Source organism: Bactrocera oleae, chromosome 4, assembly GCF_042242935.1.
Source record: "Bactrocera oleae isolate idBacOlea1 chromosome 4, idBacOlea1, whole genome shotgun sequence".
NCBI lineage: Eukaryota > Metazoa > Arthropoda > Insecta > Diptera > Tephritidae > Bactrocera > Bactrocera oleae.
The window spans coordinates 35,970,473-35,988,371 of record NC_091538.1 but is presented as its reverse complement, the minus strand read 5'-3'; the positions used below and the strand labels follow the sequence as shown (position 1 = coordinate 35,988,371).

Below are 17,899 nucleotides of genomic sequence, written 5' to 3'. Positions count from 1 at the left end.
ATAATTTCGAAAATTAAACCTCAAACACAATCCCTTGTATTTTTACACCGGGATAATATTTTCACTGTATAGAACATTTTATTAGTATAATAGTATTAAATGTATACTATAGCCACAGCAATGCGTAGCCGAATCTGCTACTAGTATATATAAAGTACCTGCAAAGATACAACATCAAAAGTTACTGTTGTAGCATCAGTGGATATAACCGTTCCGTGATCATTAGTATTTGCAATCGGAGCATTGTTTTTGAGCCATGTTATTTTTGGTTCTGGAAATCCTCCCGGAGGCTCGCAGTGCAATTCTGCTTTGGAACCCAATTCAATTTTCAGTGATGTTGGCGAGGAAACAAAATGTTTCCTTATATCTACAAAATCATAATTTATTTTATTAAAAATATATTTATATATGTACGTATATGTATATATACTATGTACCTGTACATATGTAAGTTTTTATTCATGTTTGCACATTAACACCCCTAACTCGATTGATTACCAGCGGATATCTAGTAGAACCTACGCAACTTTATATATAAATTTACATTAGGCTTGGTACAAGCCACTTTTTATGGTTTGCATTATCATACATAAAATATAAAGTCGCGCCACTACTTTCGGTTATGTGTTTGTATGGTAATTTTTATGCTAATGTCTACAGCATTATTTTGCAACTGGTTTTTTATTACGGCCTCTGCGAAAGGCAGGCACCTTTCGTGGTACAGAGACTTGAGCCGCAAGGCAAATTAGGCACCTCCCAACTGGTGTGAGAGGTGCTGCCTGGCACTTCTCATGCGGGTTTTAGGAGGCCGCATGCATGCGGATGGAGCCTTCCCAACACTGGGCCGCATTGGGAAGAAACGCTGGCCTTACCGCGTCATGGGGATCTGGCGCGAGGGACCTTTGTGTTCCCCTTATTAAACGCTGACCTAACGGTTCACCACTTTGATCCAAAGGTTGTAAGAATAAGATGGACTCTAAAGCAACAACCACAATGACAAGGCAACAACAAAAACAGCAAACGACGATGGACAACGGATACAACGACAAAATCGATAAAGGTAAAAGAGGTTCAGGCGCTAAAGGTAAGTTTAGCTGTTGAAGAGAACAAAACTAAAGCTCATCCCAGCAGGATCAGTTGCTCGGATTGAGTCGCAACGGGCTACTACCGGGGGTGCTCGCAAAAAGAAAAGGAAGAGGGGAGACAGATTGCACCGTCTACCACCAACTGGTTGTCCCGGAGGACATGATGACCCACCAAGGAAGGCATGAGCGGTGCCAGCTTAAAGTGATACCTAAGGCACCTCTAGGAGGTTTTTTTTGTAATTTGAGTCCACTTTTCCAAATTTTAAATAAATAAAAATTTTGTAAAACTTTATTCAGATGCATTTGGGGTATGTTCCATAGAGTGTCCCAATGTGTTTGAATATATTTAATTGATACTAGGTTAAAATAAAATTTAAAGGAGATACCTGAGTCTTGTCAATTGAATTTTTAACTACTACGATTTTATGTGACACTATCAAAGACAGAAGAAAATAATAGCAAATGTAAATTTATAATAAATTAATATATAACCTAATAATATAAAAGAGGTTTTATTTCTGACTTCTTATTATACTCTGAACTGGGTATATTAAGTCTGCCACGAAGTATGTAACACCGAAAAGGAAATGTAGAAGACCCTATAAACTATATACATAATCAACATGAGTTGATTTAGCCATGTCTGTCTGTCTGTATATATACGAACTAGTCCGTCAGTTTTTATGCTATCGATCTGAAATTTTGCACCTGTCCTTTTCTCACTAAGAAGCAGCTCATTTGTCAAAACGGCCGATATCGCACCACTATCAACATATAGCTGCCATACAAAATGAACAATCGGAATTAAGTTCTTGTATGGAAAACTATTAACTAACTAACCCAAAATTAGGCACATGTTATTGTCTAAGGCAACAATGTAATATCCGGAAAACTGTTCAGTAAAGATCACTATATAATATATCTGCCATACTAATTGAACGATTGGAATCAAGTTCTTGTAAGGAACCTTTCTATCGAAGGGTATTAAAGCTTCGGTGCAACCGAAGTTAACATTTCTTCTGTGAACAGTTTTTTAAACGAAAAATCAAAACAATTCAATCTAGTTTTTGCTCCCTTAAAGGTGAATAATTATTAAAATAAATTTAATTTTGATTTATATTACGATGAAAGAAATGTTGGGGCCAAAACTGATGTGCGTCCCATACGCGCAAACTTTCAAACTCCAAGTCAAAGTTTATTAACAGTAAAATAGCTTTTTAATAATGTTTACTGTGCAGATTCATAAGTTTTTTTCGTTTAAATAAAGAAGGATTTTGTTTTTTTACAAAACGAGATGAAGAAACATTACTACAAACTCTCCGTTACCATACTACGAACGAATACCAAATATGTGTCAAATACAAGCACTTTACCATGTAAGCAATGTAGTATTTTGCTGGAAACAATATCATCATATTTTATCGTGTTATTTCTTAAAACACAGCTAAAAAAAGGTAACGAACTTAGATAAAAGCTTTTGCACAAAGTTTGGAGCCAGCATGTGGAAAAACTGCGAGGAATTTATAAATATAGCCATGTGTTTAGGAACATGTGCGTGTGGATTATATATTGCTTATGAAAGAATGCTAATATTTGAGTTTACTACATTTTTATATGTGTTAACCGTAATAAACAAAATAACATAGTATTTGTATTATGGTATTGTTACCACATGTCTGTCACAGACATAAATGATTTTAACGTTGGGCTGGAGCAACCTACAATATCTATGGTTGGCTAGGAGGTTTTAAATATTATATTATGAAAACCGTTGTTGTTGTTGTTGTTGTAGCGACAGAATTCTGCCGAGTTGACAGTCCTTGGCCGGAATAAATCCGGGTCCGTTCCGGTTACGTAGACCCGACTGTCGTGGGAACGGGTAAAACCGTATTTGTGCGCAGTGGATTAAAACACAAATGACTGAAGAGGAGTAAAACGCTTCAAAAATTTAATTTTACTCAAAAAGTACATTCCTAGGAAAAGTAGATCTTTATGTTCAAAGCTTTTCCCACGGCCCCTTTATTCAACCTTTACTGTTTATAAATTATAGCTTGCCTCGTCTAGTTTCGGGACTTTAGTCCTCTATTTCATCAAATTTTTCATCTTCAATGAAAATGAGAGAGCGTGTTTTACTCATAACAAGATCAAATCGGGTGAAAATTTTCCTTAGCCCCCATGTAACTAATATCAGGATTTTCGAACATTCGTCTGACTTTACTCCATTTGATTGGTGATGGTATGTGAGGTACCTTAATGAAACAGTGGGAGCATTTTATTAGTCTGTGGAATGTTAGTAGTAAAATTAATAAAATCGGGTTAATACTACCCTCAAATTCTATATACTACTTATAATGCTTTTCGTTATTCTAACCAGTTTTATGCCGAATATGTCGGTCAGTGAGTATTAATATTTTTTTTATACTCTCGCAACCTGTTGCTACAGAGTATAATAGTTTTGTTCACCTAACGGTTGTTTGTATCACCTAAAACTAATCGAGTTAGATATAGGGTTATATATATAAAAATTATCAGGATGAAGAGACGAGTTGAAATCCGGGTGACTGTCTGTCCGTCCGTCCGTCTGTCCGTCCGTCCGTCCGTGCAAGCTCTAACTTGAGTAAAAATTGAGATATCTTTATGAAACTTGGTAGACATGTTTCTTGGTACCGTAAGACGGTTGGTATTGCAGATGGGTGTAATCGGACCACTGCCACGCCCACAAAACGCCATTAATCAAAAACAAATAAATTGCCATAACTAAGCTCCGCAATAAGATACAAGACTGTTATTTGGTACACAGGATCACATTAGGGAGGGGCATCTGCAGTTAAAATTTTTTTTTTAAAGTGGGCGTGGTCCCGCCTTAAAATATTAGGTTTAATGCGCAAATCTCCTAAACCGCTAATGCTATAATAACAAAATTCACTGGAAGCAAATGTTTTTAGAACCTCTACCTACAGTGTGAAAATAGTTAAAATCGGGTGACAACTTCGCCCACTCCCCATATAACGGTACTGTTAAAAACTACTAAAAACGCGATAAATCAAGCACTAAACACGCCAGAGACATTAAATTTTATCTCTGGTATGAGATGACTTTATAGGAACCGCGTTCAAAATTAGACAGTGGGCGTGGCACAGCCCACTTTTAGGTGAAAACCCATATCTTGGGATCTGCTTAACCGATTGCAACCAAATTCGGTGCATAACGTTCTTTTCATACTTCTATGTTATATTGCGAAAATGGGCTAAATCGGACTACAACCACGCCTATTTCCCATATAACACTATTTTCAATTCCATCTGATTCTTTCACTTTCCACTATGCATATCAAGCAACAATGATTATATCGGGGTAAAACTTTGCGTGAATAATACGTTTAATGTATGCCACCTTGTGACCACAAATTGTCTAAATCGAACCAAAACTGTTCAAGCCCCTAAGTACTAAATATGTGGACCCCAGTGCCTATAGTTGACCTTCTACCGAAAATATCAGTCAATCCACAAAGAAATCTCAAACGAGTATACCATTTGACTTTGCGAGAGTATAAAATGTTCGGTTACATCCGAACTTAGCCCTTCCTTACTTGTTTATATATAAAATTGCTTCAAAATATGTTCTCGAGTATAGCTGAACAATGTCAAAATTAATATATTTCTCTATCCACAATATATGTATGATTTCCGTCTTTCCACCTGACTTTACACCGTTCCGGTTGATCAACGTGATATTTTAACGAAATTAAGTGGAAAAGATTTCTTAAAAATTATGTGGTTTGACGCTGAATTATAACGAAATTAGTATATACTAAGTCTAAACCTCACACCTTCATATAATGAATTCCGATTCTCTGGATGACGTTTGCCACCTAAGCTTATAATATAAAATTTAGGCAGCTAAGTAATATAAGGTTGTCAAATATCTCCCTTCCGCTTTTTTGTCTTTTGAATTTCGCGGCTATGTACAAAGCGCTACAGCAAATTGCAAATACTGTTCAACATAGAACAAGGCGGCAAGATCCGCAAATTCGCTCTGAAGAACAAATAAGAGATACTCGAGGTCATAGATCTCGTCGAGAAAATCCTGAGGTACGTTATGATGAACAAAGTAGGAACACTAGGGATCATAGAGAACTTCGCGCAAGAAATCCTGAGTATAGGAATTTAAAGCGCATTCGTGATCAAATGCAAAGGGAACATGCAAGAAGAAATCATGAAATAAGGAGAGAGGAGCGTGATAGAGAAACACAACGTCGACAGCTTAGTAGGAAGGGTATGAGGGAAGAAATTTTGAATCAGAGACGTCTTAGACAAGGTCAAGTTCGCCTTCGTAGAGATAACCCACTCAATAGACAAATTGAAAACCAAAGGCAGTCCCAACGAATCCGATTAACGAGAGCAAATAATGTTATAGAAACTGATAATAGTGGCAATTTAACAGATTTCTAAAACATGTATTTCCAAAATATAAATAAGAGCCCTACTGAAATATGTATTTGCTGCGGCGGCTTATGGTTTTCACACCAAGTTCGCACTTAAGAAGACGTTTGGAATACAATCATGATTACATGATCGATACCATACGCCCCGCAAAGATTATGGAAGCTTTACAGTTCTTAGTGAATACCCTCTGTATCGTGAGCGCAATATACATATTAATGAAAACTGGATTTCAGAATTTAATAACCAAGAAGAAGTTCCGTTTGTTGCATCTGCAGAGGATTCCCGATTGGTTCAATCTTTTCATGCGGCACAAACTTCTCATGATAATCCCTCAGGTAATAATATTCCCACGGGTCTTTTACGTTCAGAGCTAAATACAGGTGGTCAAGAAACTCTTTTGGACAATATTCCTGTAGAAAACTTAGACTATAACCGTTTAGTTATAACGCCAGGTGAAGAACAAAGACCAATTGACATAATTCAAGATAATAACTTAGAAGAGTTGTCATTTGGAACAATATACGTTGGGCAGAAGCGTACATGCTCTGAAACGTATAGCAAGATAATACGTTCTGAAATTCGCCGTTTTGACAGAAGAGCATGTACCATTCCAAAGTTTGTTCTATGATTACAAAAAATTAGAACTGCTACAAATTAAGAATAGTACTTCCATTTGCCTTAGAAAGTTTTCAGGTCGCAACCGAATTACGGCCAAAAATCTATTAAACGAAAACTTTGTTCAAAACTTGATTCAACACGATGATGGTTACAAGGTTTTGAAAGGCGTTAGATCCTCACCTGCGCACTGGGAAGCTGAGAAGAAAAAGGCAATCGCTATAATTCGCCAATTTGGGCTTCCAACCTTCTTTATCACTTTATCGGCTGCAGAATCTCAGTGGGTTGAGCTTTTGGTCCTCCTCTCTAAAACTGTTGATTCTAAAGCTATTTCGGAAGAGGAAGCCAACAGTTTAACAACCCAAGAGAGATATCGCTTAATTCGGTCAGACGCGGTTACTTGTGCTAGATATTTTGACTACCGTTATCGACAAATTCTTAAGCTTTTTAAAGATAACGCCGGCATTTTTGGAGAGCATTTTGTTACAAATTTTTACCGGAGAGTGGAGTTTCAACAGAGAGGTTCCCCGCATGTACATGGCATGTATTGGCTTAATAATGCTCCCAGGATCAACCTTCAAGATCCTCAGACATTCCCCGATGTCATTAGATTTATGGACAATTATATTTCTACCGATGGTTCGATCTGCCACTTAGAAAATTATTTGGGTTATCAAAAGCATAACCACAGTCGGTCTTGTACTAGGGAAATAAGAGGACAACAGTTTTGTCGTTTTGGTATACCATATCCACCAATGCCTTCAACTCAAATACTGTTACCTTTTACAGAAACAAGTCAAAATTCAGAAAGACACAAGGAAAACTTTTTCAAAGTTCAAAACGTTTTAAATTCAAATATGACTACAGAAGACATTTCTAATTTAAACGATTTTGAACACTTCCTGTCTGATAGTAGAATAAATATGTCTTTTGATGACTATTTGTTAGCCCTTAGGTCAAGTTTAACAAAACCCAAAATTTTTCTATAAAGAAAATTACAGGATCGTTTTATAAACGCTTATAATCCTCTGATTTTGGAACTCCATAGAGCAAATATGGATATCCAATATATACTGAATGCATATGCTTGCTGTTCATATATAATTAATTATATTAACAAGTCTAACAGGGGAATTTCTAGGCTCTTAAATGAAGCTATATTAGAGGTAAATGCTGGAAATTATACTATTAAGAAAAAGCTTAAACATATAGGTCACAAATTTATATCAGGCACAGAAATATCTGCACAAGAAGCAGTATATTGCTGCATTGGGCTCCATCTTTCGGAAGCAAGTAATGCAGAAATATTTATAAATACCTCTCGTCCTGAGGAACGTGTTCGAATGGTAAATCCTAGAGCGGAACTTCAGAACCTTCCTTCAGGTTCGACTGAAATATTCGTAGCCGGTATTTTAGACCATTATGTTCAAAGATCCGATCAGTTGGAAACTCTTTGTTTAGCTGATTTTGCATCTAGGTATAAATATTTTAAATCTAGTAGAAGAGCAAAAGATAGCGATCATGAAGAAGAAGAGAGGGAAGACGATAATTTACCAGAAAGCGGGGTTGTCATGCCTCTCATGCGAAATGTTAATGCTTTACTATCCTTGGCGGAATGAACAGCAAGATCTCATTGAAAACGATAATGAGCAGACTTACATAACACATAGTATTATAATTGAGGAAAATCAAAGAAAATATGATGTGATAGACTTGGACGAAGGTGTTCAAAATGAACTACCTATCGTGGAAAATGAGTTTAGAGTGTTGGCACTTCCAGAAATAATAGATAGATAGATTCAACAGATAATGGCACTGAATCTGATTGCAATATTAGACTTATTAAACTACCCCCTTTAATTCCAGTTGAGGAATTATTTTCTTTAGTTCAAAGTCTAAATACTAAGCAAAGAACCTATTTGACACATTTGATGCACCACCTAAAAACAAATCTCCCATTTTATGAGTTCATTGGCGGCGGTGCAGGTGTAGGAAAGAGTCGTTTGATATCTGCAATATATCAAGCTCTTAACCATCGTTACAATTCTACACCTGGATCCAATCCAAGTTCCTTAAAAGTTCTTCTTTGCGCACCTACGGGTAAAGCAGCATTTGGAATAGGTGGAATTACCCTTCATTCAATATTCTCTTTACCTGTTAATCAGTTGAATAGAGAGTTGAGACCACTTAGCAATGACACAGTGTATTCATTATATTCCAGACTTATCGATTTAACATTAATCGTTTAGCTCTGTTGATGCGAGATTAAAACAAATTTTCAAAACAGACAGCCCCTTCGGTAGTATACCGATCATAGTGTTTGGTGATTTGAAGCAACTCTCACCTGTTGGAGATAAGTGGATATTCTCTCCTAATCCCAATGATGCATACAGCACTTTAGTTGGTTACCCTTTGTGGGAGTTATTTAAATACTTTGAATTAACAAAGATAATGAAACAACGGGAGGATCAGACCTTTGCAATTGCATTAAATCATATGGCATCTGGTACTATGACAAATAAGGACATATCTCTCATTGAAACTCGAGTAGTTAATTTCGAAGAAGTTCCCGATGATGCCATACATTTATTTTGGTCCAATGAAGAGACAAATAATTTCAATGCACTTAAGCTCAGTCGAATCCCAACAGAAGCTTTTCTTTTAACTGCAAAAGACTCAGTTAAAGGAATTGGTATAAATGAAAATGATAATATTTTGGAAAGAGTTAAACTTTTCAAAACTTCTAAAACGCAGGGACTGCCCTATGAATTGACACTAAAAACCTCCGCCAAATATATGATTACAGCGAACATAAACACGTGTGATGACTTGGTTAATGGGGCAGCTGGACAACTTATGCAAATTGATTTCCATTGTTCTTTTCCAACAATTCTGTGGATTAAATTTTTGGAACCTTCTGTTGGTTTGATAGCACGATCAAAAAAGCTTCATCCTCTAGAAAGTTCTTGGACACCAATTGAAATAGTTCTAAAATCTTTTCAATATAAAAGAAATGAACAAATTTCAATTGAAAGAAATCAGTTTCCAGTTGTTCCGGCTGAGGGAACAACTATTCATAAAAGTCAGGGTGCCACATATAATAAAGTTGTAGTTCATACTCGACCCAGAATGCATAGAGCTTCAATATATGTCGCTTGTAGTCGAGCTACTTCTGCAGAAGGTCTATTCATCATAGGAAATTTTATTCCTCCTAACAAATTTTCTGAATCGGATACCGTATTTAGGGAACTGAGGGAATTGAACACATCAGGACATCAAATTTTATTCCATAATGTTCAGAGTCTTCACGCTCACATTAATGATATAAAAAGCGACTGTTTGATAATATCTTCAGATATTTTATGTTTTGTAGAAACTTGGAGTTATCCTTGCGAAAGTTTTGATATACCAGGATTTACTCCAATTAACGAGCTGAGGATAGATAGCACGGAAACAAGCAACAGAAATAAACGGGGCATTATAATATATGCAAAGCATAGTATTGCTCTATAGAATCAAAGGCTGTAAAGAAAATTTATTCAGGCCGCAAAGTTTAGAAGCGGTTTTGTTTAAATGTTTCAATATTAATATTCTGGTTCTATATAGAAATTCAGCTTTCTCTGTCAGACAATTAATTGTAGAACTTCAGGAAGTCCTTACTTCTGAGTTAGGCAATCAAAATGTGCTAATTGTTGGAGATTTTAACATTTGTTTAATGTCTACAGGGACTGCAATAAGAAATCTGCTCCAAGAAAAAAACTTTAGTTCCCTGCTTGGTGCAGAATATTCAACTACACCTACCGGTACACAAATTGATTGGGCATTTTCAAACATGGATCGTTCCCGTGTAAATGCAATTACTTTTGAGACAGTACACAGCTATCATGACAGTATTTGTGTCTCTATTTCGAACTAAAGTTTTCAGACTTAGTGCAATAGTTCTTCATTTTTTTCCAAATATAATCGAATTGGAATGGTATAGGAATTTTGACAGTAGTTTTTAAGACAATTTTAAGAAAAATATGTAAATAATCTAATTAAGAAAATTTTAATTATATAATATAATAATTTGTTATTATATATGACATTATTGTATAAATATATGATAGAAATTAAATAGTATAAGGAAAAAAATAAGCTAAACATGTATAATAATATCGATATAATAAATAAAAAATGTTATTCATTGTCCAAAAACGATTTCTTTTCATACTTCTCAATACAGTTGTAATGCATTCTATATAAAATCAATTATAAGCGTATACAAAAAGCACAAGAACGATTTCTCACAATTTGAGTAAATTTAGTTTACAAATTGCTCTAATTATTTTCACTGTGAGTGAAAAGTAAATAACTAAGGCAACAGTTCTTACTTCTAATTATTAAAATATATAAAGAAGTCTCAAACGAATATACCATTTAACTTTGCGAGAGTATAAAATGTTCGGTTACATCCGAACTTAGCCCTTCCTTACTTGTTTCTAAGTACATATTATACAAAATAACTGATTATAAATAATTTGATTGATTGATATTATGCTATTGCTTGATATTATGCTATTGTTGCTTGATATTCCAGTAAACAACATGAACATGAGAATAACGAAAATCAATATATGTAGTATTGAGGAGTTTGGGTAATTCGTAGACTAAAATCACTTATACTATAATACATTAAACTATAGTATATCCAATATTATCCGTTCAGTTAATTTTGCTAAGATATCTTACATATTGACTGATATATAATATTATATATGGCTTAAAGCCAACAGGAAGTTTGAAAATCTTATATTAGGTATTTGAAAGCCTGTTATGACCTGATTTTATCTATTTTTGGTAATATAACGTACTATTAACAGAATAAAATGATCCCTGAGTTCCATTAAGGTACCTCACGTACCATGACTAACATATAATATATGAACTGAAATCAACGGAATGTTTGAAATTTCTGTGGTTAGTTATATGGCACTAGGGCTAGGCAAGGTTTTGTCCGATCTTACTTAGTTTAGGTATAAAAATGCACCATTATAAGAAATATACCTACACTTCATTTTATTAAGATAGCTTACATATTGACCGATATACGCGGTATGAAGTAAACCGGAAGTTTGAAAATATTCATATTAGGTATATGGGGGCTAAAGAATGTATTAACCCGATTCAGCCCATTTTTGACATTCAGACATAATATTATCAGGAAAGGATTCCCTCCGAATTTTATATATCACACATTGACCGATATTTTCGGTAAAAAGTCGGCACTGGGGTCCACATATTAAGTACCTAGGGCTTAAACTATTTTAGTTCGATTTGGGCAATTTTTAGTCATAAGGTGGCACACCTTACCAAAAACATTACTCGTGCAAAGTTTTATATGGATATATTGAATGGTTCTTATTTGTATACTGGAAAAAGAATGAATCATAGGAATTTAAAATTGTGGTATATGGGAAGTAGCGTGGTCGTGGTTCGATTTCGCCCATTTTCGCACTGTAATATAGGATCGCCAGGAGAATTTTATGTACCGAATTTGGTTGGTTATCATCCGATTTCATTTATTTTCACGGAGTAGAAGAAAGAGTCAAAAATATGTATTATGTGCAAATTGGTCATGTAGCTCGAATGGTTTAGAAGATATATACATTAAAATTATTAGGGGGCGTAGCCATTTTTAAAAAATTTTCAACCATAGATGCTCCTCCCCAATGCAATTGCCTGTACCATATTATAGACTTATATCTTAATTTAGTGCTTAGTTACGGCACTTTATAGGTTTTCAAATAATTATGTGTACAGCTTGTCCAGACGGACGGGCGGACAGAAAGACAGTTGCCTGTATTTCAACTCGCCTCGTCATCCCGATCTATATATATATATAACCCTATATCTAACTCGATTAATTTGAGGTGATACAAACAACCGTTAGGTGAACAAAACTATTATACTCTGTAGCAACATGATGCAAGAGTATATAGACATAATACCACAAAAAAGTTGAAGTCTGAAAACACTGGAACCTACATTTTTTTTACGGAATGAGAATCAAAATGTAGCTGAGTTGAAAACAGTAATATGGGCTTAAATTTATACAATAAACTCAATGTTTTGTGACTTACTGATGCTTATGCAAGAATCAAAAAGGTTATCTTTATATATACATTTCTTGTGTGCGTGTGTATGTCACTGAACTCCTCCTAGACGGATGGACCGATTTTGATGAAATTATTTGTGTGAGTTCAAGGGGGCTCGAGGATGGTTTAGATTCACAAACTCTGGAAAATGTTTATTTAACTAATTCTTCATTTATAAGTAGTTGTTAATTTTGGAATGTTTTACATAGGATCCGGTAGACTGCGCTACCGTCGCAGATGTTAGAACGTTTTACATAGAATTCCGGAATAATACGCCGCAGTCGTGACAGATATTCAAAAGTATATTTGAGCCTGGTAGATGGCGCTGAGATCAGATTCTAAGATAGTATAAGTATAGTTTAAACTATTAAGACTATAGACATGTGTATGGTGTATAGTGTTTAAACATTCTTACTGCTATGCTATTCTATACGGAAATAGTGAATAGAACTTTAAATTGCAATAAAACAACGATGGATTATTCGATTGACATGAATTTTATTTATCCGAAAGATAATCTTGTGGCATTACATTTTGAATATGATTTCTGGCATATGACCGCAACGGCTGGCTCGGATGTAGTCCAATCTGAGTCCAAATTTCCATGACTTTTTCCAACATTTGTGGCCGTGTATCGGCAATAATACGGCGAATGTTGTCTTTGAAATGGTTAAGTGTTTCTGGCTTATGCGCATAGACCAATGACTTAACATAACCCCCGGAAAGTAGTCTAGCGGTGTTAAATTACAAGATCTTGGAGGCCAATTCACAGGTCAAAATCGTGAAATTAGGCGGTCACCAAACGTGTCTTTCAATGAATCGATTGTGGCATGAGCTGTGTGGACATTATGGTTGTTCAATTCAGGAATGAAAAAGTTAGTAATTAAGAAGTATGGACCAATAATTCCACCAACCCATAAAGCGCACCAAACAGTCAGTTTTTCTGAGAGAATAAATCACTTGACTGCTGTTAAATCTCTCGCCATCTTGAACAGTAAAGCCTACTTAAAGTTCTATACCTCGAAAAAAACACCCGATATTTCTTGCTCTTCCGCGAAGACGTGGCATTTTTGGTAGAAATAAAATACTATGAAAAAGGACCAATGATTATTAGTCATAAAAAAAATCATGGGCAACATTTTTGAAGCCACTATTTTGAGTGGAAAATTTCAAGGTGAAGTTGTACTTCTGCCACGCATTCCAATGATTCCTTCAGATTCGCCGTTACCATTTAAACATTTACAATTACCCATCTGCTTGGCATTTGCGATGCCTATTAATAAGGAACAATGTCAAGCAATGACGATTTGTGGATTAGATTTAGAAAATCCATGCTTTTCTCACGGCCAATTATACGTTGCGTACTCGAGAGTAGGAAAACCATCAAATATATTTGTTTATACCTTTCAAGGATTAACCAAAAATATTGTACATCGTACCGCATTACGATAACTTCAGTTTTTGTAGAAAATTAACTCTAAGAATAAATACCCGTTATAGAATGGATTTAACCTTTTCACATTCAATTAAAACGACTTCAAGTTTTCATTCAATACAGCTTCTACAATTAACATCTCTGAAAGCATTCTAATATACATATTGACACGCTATCGATTGGCCGGATTGTGATAAATATATATGAATAACATTAGATATTGTAATAAGTTTATAACAAAAATTTCAAAACGGTCTAATTGTTACAGCTAATTTCAAAAAGTTTACATTTAAGACGTGGGACAGGCCAACGTCTGTCGGGCTTCTAGTATCATACAATTTTAGAAAGTGAACAAAATTACGTTAGCATATATTGTTCAATAATAATTACTCACATGCTATGCTTATTGTAGCTGATTGACTTTTAGCCACACCACGTGAGGACCATGCATGGCATTCACATTTGAAAGGACCTTTTCCAAAATATTCATCAATCAAATCGCGGTGGATAGTTGCAGTTACTTCTTCAACATGAACACCCGTGTGAGGATCAACGTGTTTATCGTGTGTAGATGGAGGAGGCTGCGAACTACCACTGCACTTAAAGTTTAACTAAGGGATTAATTATTATTTATTTATTGAATTTTATGCACTGAATATAAGAAATTATTCGAAATTACCAACCTGAAGTGCATGTGCTGCTTTGCATTTAAGTACCCCTGGTCTGTTCTTAATAACATAGACGTCCTCGGGTTCTGTTAAAAATATTGGCAATGCAGTACCAGACTCAGCGGTATTAATTTTATCTAATATAGGACCAGATGATCGCTCTTCATATTCAACATTTGATAATTCACCGTTGTTATTTGTAATATTTATTTCTTCATTTTCGTAAAATTCATTTTTCACATCATGTGTAGATTCACCCGCTTCTTTGCGATGTATGGGTTCTGTAACGTGTGATGGATTTTCATTGTCATGAAATGAAATATCTGAATCTACTGGAAATTCCGCGTTTTCCACATCGACTCCACTGTGAAAAACTCGTCTTGATTTCGGAAACACTTGTTGAGAACTATTAAAAGTACTATTTTCTTCAATCCTTGAATGCTTATTAAAGGTATTTATTGAGGGTAAATTGTAACTTCGTTGCTCAGTGATTGAGTCAGTTGTTCTTTGTAAATTTGCCACAACTGCAACCTTAAAAGTAATTAAGAAAGCAATAAGTATATCACACTTCTTAAGCTTCGTCATTTTTCATTTGGTTTTATGGAATTATCCAGTTTCGACAATTTTAGTCCATAAATTCTTTCTTCGACATCTGCAATATAAAATAATAATTTAACATATTTTTCGACCTAAATTACTAATAAATAATAATATATATACACATATACATAAAAGAAATCGTATTAGTTACACTTTTTATAATTCAAAAACGGTTTGCCCGAGTTGGCTAAAAATTGGTGGTTTTTTCAAAATAAAAATAATAATAAAAACAACACATATACCATGCTTATGCTTCATTTCTACTCGGTTATTCTTATTTTATATTTCTTTGATCGACTTTTAATTAGCTAAAAAAATGAAAGTATGGAAGAAAATTGGATAAATTTGGGTAACATTTTTGTTAAATATTGTGACGAACACGAATGCGAGAACAAAATAGAATCGACGATAAATTGCCAGAATTAACTAAACAGCAAAATTCGTAGTTACCAGAATGTTCGAGTGGTGAAGTTTTGCTAACGATCTACTATATAAGAACTGTCGGAAATATAATAAAGAAGTTGTAAATTCGGATAATGAGTAGTAAAGCGTTAAGTTTGGATTGGAAATAAAGATAAGTGTATAGCCAATAATTTGGTTCTTTTACTTAACAATCCAGTGATCGGATTCAAGAATGAGTAATAAAGTAGACAATTTATCGAGAATTCCGTTACAATTGGTGACAGAAATGGGATTGTAAAATAAACTTCCGAAGAGAGAATTGTTTGAAAATTACTGAATTACAATCACGTTTGCGAGAGGCCACGTAAGCGGAAAACATTAGTGACGAATATGTTTTTCAATTCGAATTAGATGAAGAAACAACGAAGATAGAAGAAATGTAAGAGGCTCAAGAAAAGTAAGAGGTACATGGAACGTGGCTTCAATGTCGCAAATATCGACACAATTTAACGAGCAGGATGCACGTATGACCCAATTCTCCTCGCAGTTAGAAACACGGTTGTGAAAGCTGTTGGAAGAGCGGTTTGCAGCGTAAGATGCACATATATCAACATAGAATCCTCACAGTCAGAAGAAAAAGAAACTTATATACCAGCACAGTTCACACAGGTAGAAGAGCAGGAAGCGTATAAGTTAACACAAGTTAACTAAGCTAGCCTTTTGAGCTGGCAAAACTGCAATGTATGCAGTTTGATCGCGCATGATTCAAATGAACTGTATGACCGACAGCCGCAATTCAACACCTTGCAGTAGCTACCGACCGTGTGGCCGGCGGATGTAACGCAATTCCTTACACAAGCTTGGGCGTCAGCAGAAATTTAGAAAAGCAGCGTCAATGACGGTAGCGGCAATAGTAATAGTAGGTTATAAATAAGGGAAATGTAATTTTAATAAATCAGTTAGAACGGAATTTAAATTGTGTTTATTTAAAATAACATAATTCCGTGGTAGTCGACAACACCGTCGCTATCGCATAAACGGAATATTATTTAAATAGTTCGTGGGTAGTCGACAACACCGTCGCTACCACTCACAACGCACATAAATATTCAAACATAATTCCGCGGTAGTCGACAACACCGTCGCTCCCGAATAAAGTAACAGTAAAACTACAATAAAAAAATAACTTATATACAAGTACAAGGGTCCTCACAATCGGAAGAGCAGGAATCGCGTATATTAGCACAGAAATATCCGGACTTGCAAGGTGTGATGAACGGGTGTACAACGAGTGAAGAAGTTGATTCAAAAGGATTATTGGGCAGAGCGGAGCAGTTTAAAGTTGGTGTGTGGCAGCTTGCATCGAGTATGACAAAAGGAAGATGGGCAATGCTCCCGAGCTAACCGGTCCATTCCCTCAACAGTCGGGTCTAAGTAAACGGAACGGACCCGGAAATTACTTCAGGAATGTTTTCTGCCGGTACTACAACAGCAGTTATGGTTGTTTCAAAGGTTGGAACTCCTGAGGTTCTCAGCGAGCTGCACAGCGGTCCAATGGAGGGCACTTAAGTGTCACGAAGACCTTGGTTAAAAAAGCAAAGATTTTATTGAGTTGGTTGATGTCAATCAGTTACGGCCAATTATGCTGAGTGCATAGCAGCTAAAGGATTGAGGTTTAAGAATCATGGCCAGATGAAGCAGTACAATCCAGGTGCACCATTTAAGCGAATTACCATAAATGGGGATGATCCATTTCCCACAAATAAATTTGGAAACAAATGTGGTTTGGTAGTCAATTACCATTTCAACGAAGGGCCAGAAGTAAACACAACTCCTAATCAAGACGCTGAACCAGTATCGGACGTATTCATCATTAAGAGGGTAACGAGATTCGGTGTTCCAATAGAATTACGTTCAGAAACTGGGTAGCCAGAAAATGGATGGAATTATTGCCAATAAGAGAAAGACGTTTAAGGAAGGCAACAGCATCCTAGAAGACGAGATGATGCGCTTGGGACCGCAAATATGTCTAATGGGGGCGATCAGACTTAAGACAAAGTAGAATCGACGATAAATTGCCAGAACTAGCTAGACAGCGATATTTGTAGTTATCAGAATGTTCGAGCTAAGTTTTGTTAACGATCTACTATATAAGAACTGCCGGATGGTGCAGCAAGGACAGTTATAATTAGAGCGCTGCCGTATGAAGACCAATTGAAATATTATATTATATAAGTAAGAAGTTGTAAATTCGGATGAGTAGTAAAGCGTTAAGTTGTTTGGATTGGAAATAAAGATAAGTGTATAGCCATTAAATTGGGGGTTTTATTTAACAATCCAGTGTTCGAACTCAAGATTGAGTTATAAAGTAGACGATTAATCGGTAAATCCGTTACTATGTATTTTTGCCAAAAAATAGCAATACGGGAGCCCTGTTTTAATCAGCTTAAAACCAAATCAGCTATTTATTTCTTCTGAATGGAAAGACAAGCAAATGTTTATAATTTTCTTT

At 35.4% G+C, this 17,899-nt stretch overlaps 1 protein-coding gene across 3 annotated transcripts in view; it reads right to left on the bottom strand.

The window, feature by feature from the left end:
- Positions 1-17,899, bottom strand: part of unc-5 — a 35,381-nt gene that overhangs the window by 10,225 nt on the left and 7,257 nt on the right. For all 3 annotated transcript variants that reach the window (XM_036372186.2, XM_036372204.2, XM_036372197.2), the window contains exons 2-4: positions 14,401-15,037; positions 14,112-14,328; positions 159-367 (exon numbers count right to left, since the gene is read on the bottom strand). In XM_036372186.2, the coding sequence (XP_036228079.2) occupies positions 159-367; positions 14,112-14,328; positions 14,401-14,970 (996 nt within the window). In that variant the 5' untranslated portion in view covers positions 14,971-15,037. The remainder of the gene's footprint in view (positions 1-158; positions 368-14,111; positions 14,329-14,400; positions 15,038-17,899) is intronic.